Genomic DNA, 20,343 nt, shown 5'->3' on the forward strand with positions numbered 1-20,343 from the left:
CAGTCCTGCTCATTGGAAAATCAGAAACAAATATTACATTTTATCAGGAGCCATCATCAAAAAACAACAATACAAATCAAACAATTTGGTCCATTYATTATGATTCAAAATAATAATAAGGATTTAGCTTTTGTTCCGGGGTTCGTTCCCACATTTGGCACCAAAACACATTCATATCTCCATCGATCTGGCACTTTACCAAACCAGAAATAATGCTAACAATACCAGAACTGACCAATATAAGGAAAAGATCTGTATAGTTTCTCTAAACACATTAAAGTTTGTTGGTATGACGTCACAAAGAGGAATGAACAGATTATCAGCGTGATGTGAACATCTGAGCAGTTTCAAATCACCAATTGGTGCCTGGATGTTGAGGCGTTTCCTCCGTCTCCTTCAGAGTAAACTCCCCTTGAGAAAAGCGTTGATACTTTGTGGTGCGTTTTCAGGCCTCTTGGAACAGATCTAAAGATAGGTCACAGGCCTTCACATACCAGACTCACGTTGGAGAGATACTGAATGATTGAAGCTCTGYAATATTCCCATTTTCTCTACAAAATATGGAGCCTGGTTGTTGTCAACCTGCAGGCCTTTCATGACTTTCAGCTCCAGCTGCAGCTTTGGTCTAATCTACCATGTTTTCATGTAACTGAGGGATCAGGACTGCTGATCTCCTCCCTCAGGTTTGGAGATTCCTCAGTTTTCCAATCCACCAGCTTCCCAACCCCTTCAGTCCTCCATCTAGTGGAAAACCGCTGCAATGGCCGAGCCATGTCAGTAAACAGTCTGGTTGTGAAATGGCGGAGCTCTGCAGACAGCTTTCTCTGCCTCCCTTCCCCCCTCTGTCTCTCTCTGCCTACTGAATCCAACGCCACTTCCACCTTCCACCACTAGGGGGAGGGAAGAGGCCGGGTTTTGTGTTTCCTTTGAGTAAAAGGAGGAAGCAGCAGCGTTCCTCGGGTCTGGCTGCTCCCAGGTGTTCCTGCGGCAGGTCAAGCTCCACTCAGACTGGACGGTCTTTGGGAAACGGCCTCAGTTTTTGTGCTGCAGGGCAGATGGTGGGCAAAGCCTGTTGCTGATTGACAAGGTGCTGGTCTGCCTTGGGTCTGTGGTGGTCTGCTCTGACGGTTCCTGTTTGGGTCTGAGCTGCAGGTGAAGGAGAGAAAACCTTGACCAGAAACAGTCTGGACTGGTGTGTTAATGTGCAGACATYGACAAACCAGTCCTCTGATTGGGCCAGTTTGAAGGGAACAATTTGCTCCTCCATGTCGGGGAAAGTCTGACTCAGAGTCGGCTTTGCTCGGCCTCCATGAAGCAGACGAGAGCTCTAACTCTGGTCATTAACGCTGGCTGGGCTGCAGTTAAAGGTCAGGCTGATCTGAAGCTGCTTTCCTCTCATGTTTCCTCTGAAGTCGTTTCATTCAAACCCTCAACCTTCTTAGTTTCTTCCTGAAGTGAAAGAGTTTTGGACGTTTAGCAAACGTTGGGGACGATTGATGGATCTCTGAGAAATGCTTTCAAGCTGCTGACAGATCTGGTCTCTGTTTACTCTCCTCATGATGGCGTTTCTAAAAATCTGAAAGAAATTGTATTTTTTTTAGCTTTAGGTGCTTAAATGATAGCTGGTACCTTTTTTTTTTTTTTTTTTACCTCTGGTTTAGTTTAGTGGAGAGAATGTGAGTAAATCTTATTGTTCAAGTTGAAAAAAATGCACAGAAAATAGAAATTCTCTCTTTTTGGTGCTAATTTGTTTTAGCTTCATATTTTTCAATTAAAATTTATTTTATTTAGGAACAAAATGAAGAAAATGTAGTTCACAATCGTATAATTCTCTTTTCAGTTCATGTGACTATTAAATATCCTGTACTACTTTTTGTCTGTTTTCTTAAAAAGTGTGAAGAAACCATATTGAAGCATCTTTCCAGTAAAACAGCAGCTGAGGAACCAACGGGCGTCGCCTGTTTCATTCGGGTCGGCTGGAAATCTCAGTTCCTACATCTGGAAAACGTTMTAAATGACATTTATTCTTTTCCAAATTATTGCTCTTTGCATTAAACATAAAATATTAAGCTGCCACTGCACTGAATCCCAGTGAAAATATTGGTCTCTGAACTCTTCCTGAGTTAAAACATTAATATTGTTGTTTCTAAGTGAGTATAAACTGGTTTTCTTTGCATTATTAAAGGGCTGAAAGCTCTGCGTGTTTTTTATTTTGACCATTTTTCGTTTTCTGCAAGTAAATACTACATTATTGCTTGGATTAGTTTATAGAATTAAAGAACAATGTTCATTTTCCTCAAAGATAAACCTTATAAAAGTAAAATCAGACAAATTGATCGTTTAAGAGTCTCTTAATGTTTTCCAGAGCTGTATTTGTTTCATTAAGCTCTTTACTCACACTTTGGCCGTTTATTCTCTACGTTTAAATCAAACTGGGCCCAGTAATTATCTCCTCCCTTTGTAACTCAGGACGGCTCGTTTCGACCCCTGACCTCCCGCCTGACCTTTTGTCATTTCTGCCCGTCTGGGTCGACGTTTTGAAGAAACATTCTTGCACATGGATTCCCTTCATCAGCAGTCATTTAATATTCTTTGCTGGTTTCATTTCTCCTTCATGTCCAACGTTTTCTCTCCCTCCAGGTTTTGTAGCTTCTTGTCCATTTTGGCTGTTAATCTGTTAATGGAGGTTGATTGAGCTGACTTGTCCTGTCTGGTTCATTTTTCTTTGTTTTTGTGAAAAACAAAACAAAAAAATCTCTATTAAGACCATATTTCTGTTTAGTATCTTGACATATTTCATGATAAAGATGATTATATTTAAAGGTGTTGTATTTAAGTGGCTCCTAACGGTTGATGGACGTCCTTCTTCTTCTTCTGCAGCCCGCTGGTTTAGCCGTGGATAATGTTGCACCTCCAAAGAAAGAGGGACTGGATCCACCGAACCATGGAGAGGAGAAGTCAGGTCAGCCTCCAGATCAAACCCTGGATGGTTCCGGTTTGGTTCCGGTTGGTTTGACCTTATTTTTCTGTTTCCTGGCTCAGGCGAGGACGAAGACGTAGCTTCAGCAGCGGGACGCGCCTCTCCTGCCGCGGCGGAGGCCATCATGCTTAACGGCACGGACAGCGACGACGGCAGCCGACACGCGGACCTGACGGTCAGCGGCATCAAGGCGGCGCTGAACGAAAACGGCACGGCGGAGACGGAGACGCCGCACGGATCCGTAACTGGAAGCAACGGGTTCATCCTGGCTAAGGAGCAGCAGCAGGACGCCGGCGATGCGGCGGCGCCCGCTTCGGGGGTTTCTTCCCCTCTCAGGACTAGCAGGCTGCCTTCGGGCTCGCCACCGGGGGGGCAGACAGCCAAACCCCTCGACGCCTCGGCGGTGGGATGCGCGCAGAGTTCAGGCGCTTTAAGGACCGCCCCCGACACAGGGAATATGTCGGACGCTAAAAACGGCTTTGCTTCAAGTCCCGTCACAATTCCACTGCCGGTTACTGTTCACAGAGCGAGGAAGACCATGTCGAGACCGGCGGTCAGCCCGGCTCAGAAGGTACGATCACGTCCGCCGCATCTGAAACACAAACAGGCCGAACAAACGATGCTGGACGATAAATCATCCCAGAAATTATCACAATAAACTGTTATATTGTTGTTTTTAGACCATTTTCAGTTATTACAACGGTAATGGAATAATAATAAACTTTAAATTTCAATTAATATTTAACACTGGAACTGAAAAACATTTTAAATATCCAGAATAAATTTTAAAAAAATAATAAAATGAATTATGAAGTTTCTGTAAGCAAAAATGTCCTTCAAAGTTCAGACCAAAACACCAAACTGAAGAGTTTTATCATCCAGAGAAAGATGATAAATTATACAGATGAAAATGATTAAACTCGTTTTAATTTATCGTTATTTAGTGATTATTGAGACACAAGTTCATCTTTTAGTTTCTCTGTTTCAGCAGCAAATGTCTGTCAGTCTGTCTGACATAAATGTACAAAACAGCTGAAAAGTCTTGAATAATCCTGAGTTGGGATGAAACGATCCACTTTTTATCTGCTGAGGGAGGGACGTCACATCCATCCATCTTCTTACTTTCTTTGGTTTTTGGGATATTTAAGTTTGATCTCAGAGAAAACCTCCACCTTGAATCTTTGTATTTATGTTTGAAAAAGCAGCAAAAGCAGAAAGAAAACCAAACATTTGACCCTGGAACGTAACATTTAGACATAAAGAAGGGTGTAGTGATAAAACCCAAAGCAATCAGCCTGTAACCCTCACGGCGCCACAGAGCGGCGCTCCTCACGTTTCATCATTTCTGTCGCCTGCAGCTCATCAACAGGGAGCTGAGACAAGCAAACAGTGTCAAATCGGAGTCTCCAGTCGCACCAGATGTGCAGAAGTCGTCTCCGCCGCCAGCGCCGAACCATCTACCTCAGAGTCCACCAGAAACGCCAGCTTCAGCACACACTGCTTCACCAGCAGCTCCCACAGATTCTCCTGCAGATTCTGCAGCTCCTGCCAAGCATCGCCTGGGTACGACTCGCCCCAACGACCGGAGTTCAGATTCACAGCTGGGATGCACTGTGACGGTTCCCTCTTCTCTCACCAGGGCCGTACTCTACGGTGTTTTCATCCCGGAAGAAGAAGAGGAGGATGGGAACATACAGCTTGGTTCCCAAGAAGAAAACCAAAGTGCTAAAGCAGAGAACCATGCTGGAAATGTTTAAGGAGCTGCAGCAGTCTGCAAAGACCCAACAGGTCCTACATCCTGTTTCTGCTCGTCCAGATAACATGAAAAAAGGGCTGGAACGATTAATCGTGATTAATCAGTAATTGAAATAACCGTCAACTAATTCATTAATCGATTAATCGGAGTAAATGGACTCTAAAAAGGTCCATTGATGATTCAAATAAAACACACTCAGAGCAGTATTTAAGTCAAACCTGTCGCTGAAAAACATGCTGAAAATGTTCTAGGAGCTTTAACAGTCTACAGAAACCCAGCAGGTTCTAATAAAGTGATTTCTGCTTCTCCAGATTACATTAAAATCACAATGAAACGATTAATTGTGATTAATCAATAATTTAAATAGTTGTCAACTAATTTATTAACCGATTGATCACAGTAAACAGACTCAAAAAGACTCATTGGTGATTAAAAAAACAGCAGTAATTAAACCAAACTGTGGAAAAAATATAGTTACGTTTTGCATTTATGATAAAAAGTCTTGTCTGTAAATATAGTTTTAGTTTCTTCCATTCAGTTTAATCTGCTTTTTCCAGAGTTTCCATAATCCTGTAATTATGAAGACATCAGAGATTTCAGATTAGGACTGAAATGATTAATCGGATTAATTGTGATTAATCGGTTATTAAAATAATTAACTAATTTTTTAGTTGATTAATCGTTAATGGTCTAAAAGGACCAGTTGGTGAAAGAAAAGCACAGCATCAGGTAAGCTAGAAATGTACAGAAACCGTTACATTTGCATTTAAAATGAAAAAAACTTCATTGTAATAAAAAAAAAGTCAAGTGTCAGTTTTAACTTTTCCTGTTTCAAAAAATCTCCTATTGAGCACCTTGATGCTAAGTAAAGCAGAAAGAGTTTAGCTCTTCACATTTTTTTAGTATTCACTCAAGGAATAAAATGTTTATTTTCTCATTCAAACAATGAATTAAATTATTGGTTTATTTGTGCCTTTTAATGTATTTCTGATATTACTGTTACTTATTCCCTACTAAGCTTTAAACACTACTGAATAAATCTCCTGGCTTCCAGAAGAGGGAGGCGGCCGCCGTGAACGGGGAGAAGGTGGTGAACGCGTCCGAGGAAGACGAGTCGGAGGACATGGAGTCTGAAGAGGAGATGCAACGGCAGCCTGCAGAGCAAACGCTTCCCGCTGTTCAAGAAACCTCTGAGTCTGCTGATCAGGTGGGAGAGGAAGACATGCCCGTCCAGTTGTAGGTCCAATGGACAGCGGTACGCTTAGGGTAGAGCTGATGGCGTCACACAACACAGTCCACTGATTGGTGGACAGGAAAATGTCACTGCTTGTGTCACGTTTGTCATCGTACTAGTATGGAAGAACCAGTTTAAGCCAGGCCCATAGACAAGGGGCTTATTTGGTTGTCTTCCATTGATAAAGCGGCTCATACAATCGACCTTTAACAAACAATTGTTTGGCTAATGGTACAGAACATTAACTGTGGGTCACACAACACAGTCCACTGATTGGTGGACAGGAAAACATCACTACGTGTTTCACGTTTGTCATTGCACTAGTATGACACCATGTTAGGTGTTTGGGTTCAACCCCTCCTGCCTCGTGAGAGTCCAATCAGCAGTGCAAACACCTTCCACTCCATTCATGGGCCCCTTAGGGTGTAGGTCCATAGGACAATGATACGGTTAGAGTGGAACTACTGGTGTCAGAAAATACAGTCCATTGATTGGTTGACAGAAAATCATTACTGCTTGTGACACGTACAAGAGGCCAACAGCAGCTTTTCAAGAATCTGCTGATCAGAGGAAGACTTGTCCCTACTTCCGATCGGCCAAGTCCAGTTGGATGAGACGACTTTCTCCTGTATTGGGAAGTTTGGATGAAGTCTGGATCAGATGTAGTTGAGTCTTCAGTTGATGTTCAGGAAGTCTGTTTTACCTTTTCTTGTTGAGGTGAAGGATGAGCATGAGTCCGAAGACTCAGAAGAAGACGAGGGAGAGGAGGAGGAGGAGGGCACGGAGTCGGATCTGGTAGGGTGTTCCTCTGATTCCTCAGGGTAACAGATAATACTCTGTCCGGTTCTGTGTTTCTGGAATGATCTCTTGACCGAGTCCGACCTGCCCGCCTCAGAGCTTCGAGTCCAGCCTGAAGAAGACGCTGAAGAAGAAGTCCAAAGCAGACGGCGCCTGGCTCAGACCGTCCAGGAAGAGGAAACGAAGGATGGCCGACAAAGGTGATCGGTTGACACTCATGTTGAAACTCGGTCGCCGGTTCTGTGTCTTACTGTCGACTGTTTTGCTTAGAACCGGAGACGGATGTTCTGCCGCAGACGTCGGGTCAGGAGTACACGGAGATCCTCTCGTCCGAGTGCGTTGACYTCAGCAAGTCGTCACACAGCAACGGTGAGTTCAGAACCGACCTGGAATCAGCAGGAGTCCAAATCACCTCCAGGAGCTTTATGGAACTAAAGATGCTAAATGTTGGATCCTTCCTTCTTTGTCTCCTTCATTTCCTCATGTGTCCTTCCCTTCCTACCGTCCTTTATGTCCATCCTTCCTTCAACCCTTTTCTTTCCTTCTTTTTCCCTTTTATGCTTGTGCTCCTTTTCCTCCTGCATCCTACCTTCCTTCTTTGTCCTTGTATCTTCCATTTCTTGTCTTTCTTTTTGTCCCGTCTAAATGGTCCCTCCTTCCTTGCTTCCTTGTTGTTTATGTGTACTCTATCTACCATCCTTTCTCATATTCTTCCTTTTCATTAATGACCTTTTAAAAGCGTTTTTGGGTCTCCATCAGAACCAGGATCCAGTAAGAAGATGTCATCCCTCTCTCAGCCAGCAGAGGGCACACTGTTCCCCATGAGCCACTGATTTAACACACTAAATGAGAATCAGCCATTTATCCCTGAAGGATTCTGTGTTTTAATGCAGGAAGCGGTGATGGCGGATGTAAAAGTTGGGTGTTGTTTTCAGTAGTTTCTGTTCTGATGGTGTCCAGTACCTTCCGGGTCGGCCATCGAGGAGGCGCAGGAGCTGCCGCTCTGCAGCTGCCGCATGGAGACGCCAAAGAGCCGTGAGATCCTGATCCTGGCGGACAGGAAGTGCATGGCGACGGAGAGCGTGGACGGCCAGCTGACGCGCTGCCAGGGTGCCGTCCTGAAGCACGAGATGATGCGTCCGTCCAACTCGGTCCAGCTGCTGGTTCTGTGCGAGGATCACCGCAGCGGCATGGTCAAGCACCAGTGCTGCCCCGGCTGCGGCTTCTTCTGCAGAGCTGTGAGTGCAGGGGGACTGGGAGGGACTGTGAGGGACTGGGATTATTCATTATTTGTGTTTTTTTTTGGAGCAGGGGACGTTCATGGAGTGCCAGCCGGATGTCAGCATCTCCCACCGTTTCCACCAGGCGTGCGCCTCGATGCTGAAGGGTCAGAGCTTCTGTCCGCACTGCGGGGAGGAGGCCGCCAAGGCCAAGGAGGTCACCATCGCCAAGGCCGACACCACCTCCACCGTTCCTCCGGCGCAGGCCAATGGCCCGGCGACACCAGGGGCTCCTGAGGGCCGAGCAGACACGACGACCGGCAGGTCAGAGTCCAGCTGGACACCATCGTTCTAGGGGCTAAGGCTAAGCTAAAAGAGACAAGATAACATAAATAAGCTAATGGCGCTAAGCTAGCAAAGCTAAGGTAATGAAGTTAAGCTACAGAAGATGCGCTAACAATGTGAAGTTAAGTAGGCTAAGCTAACAGTTAGACTTGCAAAGCTATGTTATCAAAGCAAAGCCTACAGAGCTAAGTTAATGAAGTTAAGCTAACAAAGCAAAATTAACGAAAGTAAGATAAAGCTAACAAAGCTAACCTATCAAAGATAAGCTATTAATGCTAACTAAGCTAAGCTAATCAGTGAGGACTCTTTCCTTCTGCAGCTCTTCCTGTTTGTCTCCTGTGGCTGAAGTCAGCGGCCGAGCCGACAGCTCGCTGTCCGCCCATCCTGCTCCGGACCCCGATGACCCGGCCGTCCCGGAGTCATCCCGCCAGCCATCTTTGCAGCCTGGAATCGCAACGATAGCGCCACCTGCGCTGCCGTTAGGAACAACTAAAGAAACTCTGGAGAGTGTCCTGGTCGCCCTGGATACGGAGAAGTAAGCCGCTCTTCTTCTGCTGACGCCACAGAGACGCCGTGACCTGAGACCCGTTTCTTCTTCTTCTCTTGTCAGGCCCAAGAAGCTGCGATTTCACCCCAAACAGCTGTTCCTGTCGGCCAAACAGGGAGAGCTGAAGAAGGTGGTGCTCATGCTGGGTAGGTAGAACTTCACTCAGCGCTCTGAAGGAGTATGGTGGTGTTTCTGTCATTTTCTCTCTGATTATTTATTGATCTCACAATTCTGGTTTTAACTTTAGAATCCTGATTTCAATCTGAGATTTTACTTGTTTCTCAGAATTCTGACTTTGTTTCTTAATTTTTTTTCTCAAAATTATTTTTCCTAGAATTCTGATATTAACCTCAGAATTTCAAACTTTTTCTCAGAATTTTGTCTATTTTTTCTCATAATTCTCATTTTAATTTTAGAATTCTGATTTTAATCTCAGAATTCTATTTATATTAGAATTCTGAACTTTTTCTGATTTTAATTTTAAAATCTTGACTTTCATCTCAGAATCCTGGCATTATACTAGCGACGCTGTGCTTTTTGTTTTGGGGATTTTTGTTGGTCTCTCATAGATTCTCAATAAAATCCATTAAAGTTTGTGGCTGTGAAAAGACAAAATGTGGAAAAAAAGCTTAGCAGATTGGGCAGAAATTTAAAAAATAATTTTCTAATATTTCTTTTGCTGAATTTTCTGCTTCCTTCTTCAAATTTGCGACTTTTCAAGCCTGAATGATTAATCAAAACATAAGGAAATGCAAAGAGAGGTTTTAAAAATCAGCAGAAAACTTGTTTTATTCAGGATTACTCTGTGTGGCTCTGTGTTCTGTCAGGAATTTGACAGGCATGTTGTTGGTTTTTAGTGGACGGTACCGACCCAAACTTCAAGATGGACTCCCAGAACAAACGCACGCCGCTCCACGCCGCCGCTGAGGGAGGCTACGCCGACATCTGCCACATGCTGGTTCAGGTGGGGTAAACTCTCTGCTTTCAGTGGGCGATCCGAAGCCCGGTTCTGGTTCTGATTGTGTCCCGGTGCGGCTGGTGTTCAGGCCGGAGCGAACCTGGACATGTGCGACGAAGACCAGCGGACGCCACTGATGGAGGCGTGTGAGAACAACCACATGGAGGTGGTGCTGTACCTGCTGCGGGCCGGAGCCAGCGCCATGCACAAGGTGGGTCCGCCATCAGAACATCCAGCATCCAGGAAACGTTTGGGTCTGAACCGGGTCTCTGCTCCTCACAGGATGTTGAAGGGTTCACATGTCTCCACCTAGCGGCCAAGTCTGGTCATTACAACGTGGTGGAGCACCTTCTGTCCACCGGGCTGGTGGACGTCAACTGTCAGGTGAGAGCAGCTCCAGTCTGCAGACCAGCATGGAAAACATGGAGGGAGGGTCACCTATTTAAAGAGACTGATCACTAGTTAAAGAGACAGGTCGCTATTTAAAGAGACGGGTCGCTAGTTAAAGAGACGGGTCATCTAGAGACAGGTCACCTAGTTAAAGAGACGGTCGCTAGTTAAAGAGACAGGTCGCTATTTAAAGAGACGGGTCATCTAGTTAAAGAGACAGGTCTGTTCATTTATCCATCCATCCGTTTGTTCTGTCGTTCATCCATTCATTGGCTTTTCTAACCATCTTTTTGTCCATCCATCTGTTCGTTCATCCATTCATCCATCAATTGTTTTCCTATTTATCCATCTTCCTGTCGTCCATCCAACCCTTTCAGTCGTTTATCTTTGTCTTTCTAGTATTCAGATCGTTTTTACATCCACCCTTCCTTCTTTCCTTCCAGTCTGTCGTTTTTCCAGGTTTCCTCTTTTATAGCCGCTCGGCTACAAAACTCAACCCATAAATCTATACTGATGTTTTTATTTGCTTTAAAAAGTATCTGAGAAACTAATAACCTTGAAAACTGGATTCTGGATTAGCAGGGATATTAAAACACGTTTTTGTTTCCAGATTTTAGTAAAATCTTCCAGCTCTCCTCCTTCAACGGAACTGTTTTTTTGTTTTTTGTTGGAGATTTCAAAGTTCCTAATTGAGTATTTTCACTGCATGAAGGATTAATTCTCTGACTGATGGATAGAGATGAAGAAATCAGGCTTTCCTTCCAGAAACAGATCTAATCTGGGGTTACTTCCTGTTCCTGCAGGATGACGGCGGTTGGACAGCCATGATCTGGGCCACAGAGTACAAACATGTGGACCAGGTGAAGCTGCTTCTGTCCAAAGGCGCCGACATCAGCATCAGGGACAAGGTCGGTCTGGACGGGTTTTGGTTTTACTTTGTGTTCACATGGAAGCTAAACAAACATTTTCTTTGCTCTTTTTTTCCAGGAGAAAAACATCTGCCTTCACTGGGCGGCGTTTTCCGGCAGCGTGGAAATCTCCGAGGTTCTCCTGAATGCCCAGTGTGACCTCCAAGCCGTCAACGTCCACGGAGACTCTCCTCTGCACATCGCTGCGCGGGAAAACCGCCTGGACTGCGTCAAGTAAACGACGACACAAAATAATGCTGCAGATAACGATTATCCTACCGGTTATTCTCACGATTAATCGATTAATCAGATAAAAAAAAAAAAAAAAGGCACACTATTCAGATTTTTTTCATTTAACCACTTAAAATCTTTTTGTACAAGCATTAAAGAATGCAAATAAGTAATAATAATAAACATTTTATTGCCTAAAATGCAACCCTAAGGATTCCTGTGGTGAATCTACAATTAACAATTATTAATCGATTGATTATTCTAACGATTAATCAAATAAAAACTGGGTGCATTCTACAGATTTTTTTATTTAGCCATTTAATGCATTTAAAAATAGAAATAAATAATTGAATTCCTTTTTTAAATAAGAAAAGAAACATGCTCTTGTCTAAAAAGCATTCCTTTAGTGAATTTGAACTGGGTGAAATTGGGTTTTGCCAAAACTGGGCGGTTTTTCTTGGTCTTAAATAGAGAATGTATATTTTTTGTATATTTTTGGCTTAAATATTGCTCTGAATGTGTGTCTTTTTCACTAAATGGACTTTTTTTGAGTATGTACACTCATATTAATGATTCATTGATTACTGAATTAGTTGTCGATTATGTCAATCATCGATTAATCATCAATTAATCCGATTAATCGTTTAAACTTTAATCTGAAATCACTGATTTGTCCTCTGGACAGGGTTTGAATGACAAGATTGTGGAAATTTTAGGAAAAGCAGTTCTAATATTTAATAAATCAGTGGGCTAAAATATATTTACAGGAAAAAATATTTTTATCTCAACTGCAAAATGTATTTATTTTTTGTACAGGTTTGACTTAATTACTGTTCTGAATATGCTTTTTTTTCACCAAACTACCTTTTTTGAGTCTGTTTACTCCACTTAGTGATTAATTAATTACTAAATTAGTAAACCATTATTTCAATAATTGATTAATCACGATTAATCGTTTCAACCCTGCTGACTTTCATGTCTTTAGCTGCAAATCATTTTTCATATTCCACAGAATCTCAACTGTCTCAAGATGAAGATGTGGAGTTTATTTTTGTTTAAAACTAAAACCAATTATGTTTACTGACGATGAATCATGATTAATCCAATTAATCGATTCAGACCTAAAGCAAGCTGCTGCAGAGCAGGACGGTTGTGTGAAATCGGTCTTTGTCTCCTCAGGCTGTTCTTGTCTCGAGGAGCTAATGTGTTTCTGAAGAACCGCGAGGGAGAGTCTCCTCCAGACTGCTGCAGCCACAACTCCAAGGCCTGGGGCGCCTTGCATGCCCACAAGAGGGAGAGGGACGCCAAAAACGGCCGGCTCAGGCGGACCGAAGAGAAACTGCTTCACAGGTTGGGTTATGATGCTGTTCGCTCACCAGTAAGACAGAAAAATCAGCTTTAAGAGAGGGAAACATGGTGTGTTTCTGTCCGCAGTGACATATCTCTAGGCCAGGAGCAAGTTTCCATTCCCTGTGTGAACTCTGTGGACAGCGAGCCAATCCCAGACGACTACAAATACATCACAGAAAACTGCGTCACGTCCCCCATGAACATCGACCGGAACATCACACACCTGCAGGTGGGTTTAAGGTCGTCTGGTGTTTCAGAGGAAGCAGAGTTCAGCTGAGTTACTGACTGGTGTTTGTGTCTGTTTCTCCTCAGTACTGTGTTTGTAAAGAAGACTGTTCTACTAGTATTTGCATGTGTGGACAGCTGAGTCTGCGCCGTTGGTACGACAAGGTGAGGACGAGCATGTTCTTGAAAAACTCTCATTTCTGTCAGGTTTCCTACTGGCACCAAGAATCCCTTAAAATGGTCCTGATCAGGGCATCCAGGCATTTTAAACTTTTTGTTTGGACTTTGGCTGCTTGAGGTCTCAGGACTGGTTCATCCCAGAGGTTCTGTTGGACCAGACCAGTAAAGTTCTTCACTCAGCTGAGTCTTTAGGGACTTTGTGTCTACAGTATGTCACTGACAGATGTGGTGTCTTTATTAAAGCACAGTTTGCTTTCTTGATAAAGACTAGAGCTAGCTAGCCTCAGATTATCTGTGCTAATGGACAGCAGAGCACAGAACGTAGACGATCCAGTGTAAAGCTAGCTGTTAGCTTTATCCAGTGAGGATTCATCCCTATCCAAGGCTAATGCTAACAATGTATTTGTGCTAATGGACAGAAGATGCAGTGGCAATCGAGTGCATGACAAGACTCGGCATGCTAACTGTTAGCCTACCCAAGGCTAATGTTGGCTAGTCAATGTCTGTTTGACTAGCCAACATCAGCCTATCTATGCTAATGGGCAGAAGATGCAGTAATCAATCCAGTGGACCAACAGCCTAGGCTTGCTTGTTGTTAACCTATTCAGGGCTAACGCTAGCCTAGCCAATGATAACACTATCCTAGCCTAGCTAATGCTAATGGCCCATGTGTATTAATTCCTCTCATTGATGCGCTTAGTAATCTTCAGAAAACCTGAAAAACTTCAGATTTAGACCATCTTAACAGACACAAACAGGCTGATTGGCAGAAAAATATTAAATTAGTTGAGTTTTCAAAGTTTTTTTTACAGTACATCACCAGCTTCATTTCTTCCTCTCCTCTCTCTGGGTGAGCAGAGCGGCTGCCTGCTGCCTGAGTTTTGTCGCGAGGAGCCGCCGCTGATCTTTGAGTGCAACCACGCGTGTTCCTGCTGGAGGACCTGCAAGAACCGCGTCGTACAAAACGGGCTCAGGTAACTCCAGAGAGTCCCAACGTGCTCGGATAAAATCCTCGTAAAGCTGTTTTGATTTTCAGGAAGAGAGGAACTGTTGTGATTTAAATGTTTTCTTTAACTCTGTAGGGTCAGACTCCAGGTTTTCAGAACCGGTAATAAAGGCTGGGGAGTCCGAACTCTGCAGGATATTCCACAGGGGAGCTTTGTTTGCGAGTGAGTTTGATGCATCACAGCAACACAAAAAAATGTTGGATGTGGTAAAAACTTACAGCTGCACTGACACAAGCAGGCCACTAGGTGGAGATGAAGTTGCATCTCACTGGACTCGGATCCCGTCTGTGATTTTGTTTCACCGTGAATTAATAATTTAAAGAAACTGGGAACACTGGGAGCTTCTCATCTTAAAACACCAGCTTCACTTTCCAAATTAGAGTAACTGTTAGTTTAGTATGTGATTAATTGAGCAGTTATTCTGATGATTAATTGATTAATCGGGTAAAAGAAATGACATTCTGCAGATTTTTCATTTAACTACTGAAGCTTTTTAGGGCAAAGTTATAAAAGCATAAAAGATGCAAATAAACTAATAATTCAGTTCATTAAAGTTGCACTTTACTATTTTTAGGATGTTTTCCAGCCTCATGAATGTGAAAATCAATAATTTATCTTGTTCTATGTGTGTAATTGTGAAAACTACTTCTATTGCTAAATGACATATTAATTTATCCATCAATGTCTACGGGATCAGAAGTTAACACACAGAACCTCAATATTTGTTAACATTGCTTTTGATGTAGGGCTGAAACGATTAACTGAATTAATCACAATTATTTAATTAACTAATTTAGTAATGTTAGTCGTTAACTGGAGCCTAAAGACTTAAAAATGTCTGACCTAAGTCATCAAAATAGAGCTGCAACTAATGATTATTTTAATAATCGATTAGTCAATCATTTTGACAATCGTTAAAAGAATTACCTATTCTACAGATTTTTCATTTAACCACTTAAGCCTTTTTATACAATATTAGAAATACCTTAAAACTGTAAATAAATAAATAATTCAACTCCTTTTTATTTAATAAAATAAACATTTTTGTTGGCAAAAATGCAAATCTTTGTAAATCCAGACCAGATTAAGCTAAAACGATACAACTCAGCGAGTTTTGGCTAAAAAATATTTACAAACAAATGTGTTTTTACCCTAAATGCAAAATATGTATATTTTTGTAAAGTTTTGGCTTAACTACTGTTTTGAATGTTTTTCTTTTTTTTTAGTTTTTATACTCCAAGTAACAATTAATATCTGAGTAAATTAGTTGACGATAATTTTAATAATCGATTAATCATTTAATCCGTATTTCAAATATATGGATTATGAACCACAATGAGTTAATGTGGTTGATTAACGACCCTGAACTTCTTTACTTTTTGTTTCCTTCCTTCCTACATAATCATAATAACAATAATAGTTCATGATGTTATTTTTCCTTATTTAACCGCAGAACGTTTCTTCCTCTGATGTCCAACAGGTACGTAGGTGAGATCATCTCTGAAGGTGAAGCCGATACGAGACAGAACGACGCTTACCTGTTCAGCCTGGATGATAAGGTGAATTTAACAGGAAAATCCATTTTAAATTCATGATTATTCTCCGTTTATCACATTAAATCCAGTTAAATTCCATCAAACCTGAATGAAACGTGAGCACGTCTGAAATCCGCTGCGTTTTCTCCTCCTTCAAAGCCTTTCTGTGTTTTTATCTCCAGCCTGAAGATCAGTACTGCATCGATGCCCGTTTCTATGGCAACATCAGCCGCTTCCTGAACCACATGTGTGAGCCCAACCTGTTCGCCTGTCGGGTTTTCACCACACACCAGGACCTGCGGTTCCCACACATCGCCTTCTTCGCCAGCGAGAGCATCAAGGCCGGGGAAGAGCTCGGGTAAATCTGGAAAACAAAACCAATTTCACTTTCAACCCATAAAACCGTCGGTTCTGATGCAGAAGCAGCCGAGTCGCTTCAGTGGAGCTTCAAGACACAAAACGGGATTATTTCTGTTCAAACGGACAGAAAATTAAAAGTAAAATAAGGAAATAAATACAAAAATGGAGGAAAATTGATAAGCAAAAATATAAATTAATAATTTGAAAATAATGAATCAAATAAATAAAAGTTAACAGATTTTTAGAAGTTGAGTAATAATTAAAAATAAATTAATTAAATAATTAAAACACAATAAAATAAAAATAAATTAAAAAGTTGAACAATAATGATTTAAAATTAAATAAATTCTGCAGCATTTTGTCCAAAGTTGCCTCAATTTTGTTTTCAATATTTTATTTTGCAAAATTAACCAACTAATTTGTTAATTTTGAATACATTTTTAAGCAATACTAAGTAAAGATGAACTAATTTTGCAGCGTTTTATTCTGAAGCTGCTGCATTTTTTGTCAGTCGTGAGAAAATGAAAGCGCCTCATAAATACATTTTAAATCCACCTGGCAAATATCGACTTTATTTACTTATTTATTTTCTGCAGCATTTTTTTCTGCCGCTGTGAAATTTCAGATCAATTCAAGTAAATGACAAATCGATTTTAAATACTCTTGGCATGTATTTATTTATTTATTTGTTTGTTTTCTGTTGAATTTTTTTTTCACATTTTTTGCTTGCAGATTTTTGTCTGTTTTCTTTTTTTCACATTTGCAGCATTTTTTTGTTAGTTTTTAGCTTCTTCTCTTTTTTTTCATGGTTGCATTTGTTTGCATTTTATTTTGGAGTTTGCGTCCTTCCTGCTTCCTGCCGCCTGGCGGCTCCCGCTCCGCTCCGTTTCCCCTGATCTGTTTTCTTCTTCTGGTGTTTTCCAGGTTCAACTACGGCGACCACTTCTGGGAAGTCAAGGCCAAGCTGTTCAGCTGCGAATGCGGCTCCTCCAAGTGTAAGTACTCGTCGGTCGCCATGGCGACGACGCCCGAGGACCAGCAGCAGCCCAGCGCGCTGCCCGACACCAGCTCTTCCAGCGGCGCCTCCTAGAGGCCGCGCCGGGCCTCTGAGCGAATCGTACTGTATCTCCGCCTCCCGCCGTTCTTCTACAAACTGAAAAACTTTGAGCTCCAGATGCACAAACCGAACTCTGGACCCGATTCTCGACTTCATCATGTGTCGTGTGGAAACGAAGAGGGACAAAAAAAAAAAAACACTGCAACAGAAAGTTTGCTGGAAGGAAAAACTGTACTTTTTTTGTTTTTTTTGTTTTAATAGACAGAATTATTGTGAATGAGAAATCTGGGAACTATTTCTGTTTCTTCCTTTTTTTTTTAAAGGTGTGACAACCATGAACTACGACGGAGTATAAAGGCCACGAAAAGAAAATAAATAAATGAATAAAATTACAAAAATAAAGTCTTAAAAGAATTAAATCATAATATTACAAGAATAAAGTAAAAATACAAGGAAAAGACGTAGTTTTATGAGAATAAAGTTTAAATATTTTGACTTTACTCTTGTCATACCACACTTTTATTCTCGTATTGTTTTGACTTTTTTCATAATTTTACGTTGTAAACCTACGACTTTAATCCTGTAAAATTATTAATTTAATCTCATATGGCTTTATTCTCAAGAACAAATCCAACTTTATTCTTGGAATATTACGACATTGATCTCATAAGATACAGCTATGACTTTATTCGTGATTTTATAATTTTACTGTAAGTTTGATTTCATTCTCAACGTTTTGACTTTATTCTGGTAAAACTCTGACTTTCTTCTCGTAGTTTTCTTTTCTTTTCTTTTCTTTTCTTTTCTTTTCTTTTCTTTTCTTGTCGCCTTCGTTCTCCGCCGTATCGAATCATTCCAGCGACACTCAGACGATTATTGATTCCCGTTTCTTTGTTCTCGTCTTGTTGAAAAGCTGAAAACTCKAAGCTTCTCCATGAGCTCAGATTAGTTTGCAAACGCATAAATTTTACTTTTTTTAATTTTTAARCTAATATTTTCCGCAGCGTTTGAGGAATATATTTAGTAATTTTAAAAGAAGACAGAGCAGAACCCACAGGAAACTGGTGCTGACAGGTTTTTACTTTCGTTCCCATTTTTATTATCCAAGTGAACATAGTTTGTAAAATAAGAGAATGTTTTTACTTTTTTTTACGTTTAATTTTATCCCGTTTTCTAATCATAGTCAGATTTTAATTTCCGGTCATGATTTTTTTTATTTTCAGTTTTTTCTTCACAGAAGTCTTTTGTGCAAAGTTGAATAAATTGGGAAAATGTCGGATAAATTGCACTTCCATTAACCTGTTACATATTTCTGGACTGTGAACCATCCGTCTGATTGGTTGTATCTTTTTCAATAAATTTATTATCAATGATTGATTCTTCACTGCCTGGAAACAAAACAAAAAAAGTCTCCAGGTTGGTTAAAACGATTTATGGACTTTTATTTTGAAGGTTTGGTTTCCAGGATGTTTAGGTTGATTCCATGAAACCTGGAAAAGTTTGGAATCGGATTCCAGGATCTGCCTTATTTTGTTTTTCTTCCTTATTCCTTTCCTTCCTTGTTTCCTCTTTCCTTTTGTCCCTTCTGTTTTTTCTTTCTTCCTTCCATCATTTTTGTCTTCCTTCTTTTCTCATGTCCTTTTTATCTTCCTAACTTCTTTTCTTTTATTTACTCCTTTCTTCCTTCATTGTTTCTTCCCTTCTTGCTTTTCTTCATTCTTTTCTTGTCTCCTTTCTTTTTCTTCCCATTTTCTTTTTTTMTTTYTCAATGTTTGTTCTTTCTTTCCTTCTGTTATTTCTTCCTTCATTAATTTTATCTATTATTCCTTCCTTCCTTTCTCCTTTTGCTTCCTTCTTATTTTTCTCCTATCTTTTCCTTTTTTCATTCCTTCATTCCTTACTTTTTTCATTCCTTCTCCACTTCCATCAATCATTCCTCCATTCTTTTATTCCTTTCTAGTTTCTTGTCTTCCTTATTTTTCCTTCATTGTTTGCTTTCTTTTCTTTCCTTCTTTGGCAAACTGTCCTTTTCTGTCCTCCCATGTATATTTTCCTCTTTCCTTCCTTCCTCTCTTCCTTCCTTCCTCTCTTCCTTCCTTCCTCGCTCAGCTGACCTGCCAGCCAACAGGCTGCTGTATCTCTGGATGAGCTGCAGAGTTTCCAGCTCAGGTGGAATAATCTGTTGATGATCCTGAACTCAAGTTATTTTGTCTTGAATGAAAAACTGTTTTGCGTTGATGAAAATTAAAACTCCATTGTCATGGTAAAACATGGTGGTGGCAGCACCATGCTGAGGAGAGCAGATTCAGCCTCCTCATAAATTGAGAATCAGTGACAGGCATGGAAAGTTAACGTACAAGACCAGCTGTTAAAACAGAAAAATTGAACAAGAAATAATTATTGTGGTCTCCTTTATTGTGGCGCCCTCTCTCTGCGGCGCCCCCATCCGACCGAACAGAATAGATCAACTTTTGTTGGTTTTTTTCTCATCCATTTAAGTTCCAGTTTGATAAAATATCTATTGTCTGGGACAGCCAGAAGGAGGAAGCGGCAATCTGYGGGGCTTTTCGGGTTTATTAACGACGCGCTGATTGCTCCCTTCCGGACCGAACCGCGGCCCGAACCACAGGAACATTTCCTCAAGCAGAAAAGATGGCGAGTCCGATAATCAGCGCCTCGGCGGGGAGGACAGGAAGCCGGTTTTCCGGATTCCGAGGCGGGGAAAAACGGAAAGTTTCTCCACTTTTCATTAAGGAAACCCGCATTAAACACCTGAGACTCCCCGCTGGGCCGCAGAGATGCGGAGGTCGGTTCCCCACACGTCCAGATGGGCCGAGCGGCGATCCACGCTGGTTTACGGTACGTCCGCGGCAGATTCCTGCCAAAAAATTTAACAAGTCAGAGGGACAGTTTCTTATTTTGTAGAAACACAGAAACAAATACTCCGCCATCTTGATTTTTCTTCTTTAAGTTGTTAATTTGGGGAAAACTCTTAAATATTTMACTTTATTACAGCAAAATTCAACATCAATGACTTTATTCAGGTRCTGGAAATCCYTTAAAATMCTGGAATTCTGTTTGTGTTTTCAAGGTTTGGGAAGTTCTTGAAAGTTCTTGATATTCAAACTGCAGGGTTTTGTGATAAAGTTCAATCTAACATCTGATTAAAAGCTACATTTGGAAAACATTATTTAAAGTTAAAGAGATAAAAAGAGAGACCATTTTTTCTCACTCTGAAGTTTAATCAAACTAAACTTTTCTA

General features: G+C 41.2%; 1 protein-coding gene across 2 annotated transcripts in view; it reads left to right on the forward strand.

Annotated features, from left to right (window-relative positions):
* Window positions 1-18,454, forward strand: part of ehmt1b (euchromatic histone-lysine N-methyltransferase 1b) — a 25,298-nt gene extending 6,844 nt beyond the window's left edge. Inside the window, exons 2-26 of one of the 2 annotated variants that reach the window (XM_008424610.2) lie at window positions 2,881-2,962; window positions 3,043-3,551; window positions 4,339-4,543; window positions 4,620-4,768; window positions 5,791-5,943; window positions 6,688-6,765; window positions 6,866-6,968; window positions 7,039-7,137; window positions 7,729-8,006; window positions 8,080-8,312; window positions 8,653-8,868; window positions 8,944-9,026; window positions 9,738-9,844; window positions 9,927-10,049; window positions 10,121-10,222; window positions 11,032-11,136; window positions 11,216-11,370; window positions 12,547-12,717; window positions 12,802-12,946; window positions 13,030-13,107; window positions 13,981-14,096; window positions 14,205-14,291; window positions 15,610-15,688; window positions 15,847-16,022; window positions 16,949-18,454. In XM_008424610.2, coding sequence (XP_008422832.1) covers window positions 2,881-2,962; window positions 3,043-3,551; window positions 4,339-4,543; window positions 4,620-4,768; window positions 5,791-5,943; window positions 6,688-6,765; window positions 6,866-6,968; window positions 7,039-7,137; window positions 7,729-8,006; window positions 8,080-8,312; window positions 8,653-8,868; window positions 8,944-9,026; window positions 9,738-9,844; window positions 9,927-10,049; window positions 10,121-10,222; window positions 11,032-11,136; window positions 11,216-11,370; window positions 12,547-12,717; window positions 12,802-12,946; window positions 13,030-13,107; window positions 13,981-14,096; window positions 14,205-14,291; window positions 15,610-15,688; window positions 15,847-16,022; window positions 16,949-17,114 — 3,798 coding nt within the window. In that variant the 3' untranslated portion in view covers window positions 17,115-18,454. The remainder of the gene's footprint in view (window positions 1-2,880; window positions 2,963-3,042; window positions 3,552-4,338; window positions 4,544-4,619; window positions 4,769-5,790; window positions 5,944-6,687; window positions 6,766-6,865; window positions 6,969-7,038; window positions 7,138-7,728; window positions 8,007-8,079; window positions 8,313-8,652; window positions 8,869-8,943; window positions 9,027-9,737; window positions 9,845-9,926; window positions 10,050-10,120; window positions 10,223-11,031; window positions 11,137-11,215; window positions 11,371-12,546; window positions 12,718-12,801; window positions 12,947-13,029; window positions 13,108-13,980; window positions 14,097-14,204; window positions 14,292-15,609; window positions 15,689-15,846; window positions 16,023-16,948) is intronic. The other variant, XM_008424611.2, reaches the window with a different exon arrangement.
* The last annotated feature ends 1,889 nt before the right edge of the window (window positions 18,455-20,343 follow it).

Source organism: Poecilia reticulata, linkage group LG12 (genome assembly GCF_000633615.1).
Source record: "Poecilia reticulata strain Guanapo linkage group LG12, Guppy_female_1.0+MT, whole genome shotgun sequence".
Taxonomy (NCBI): domain Eukaryota; kingdom Metazoa; phylum Chordata; class Actinopteri; order Cyprinodontiformes; family Poeciliidae; genus Poecilia; species Poecilia reticulata.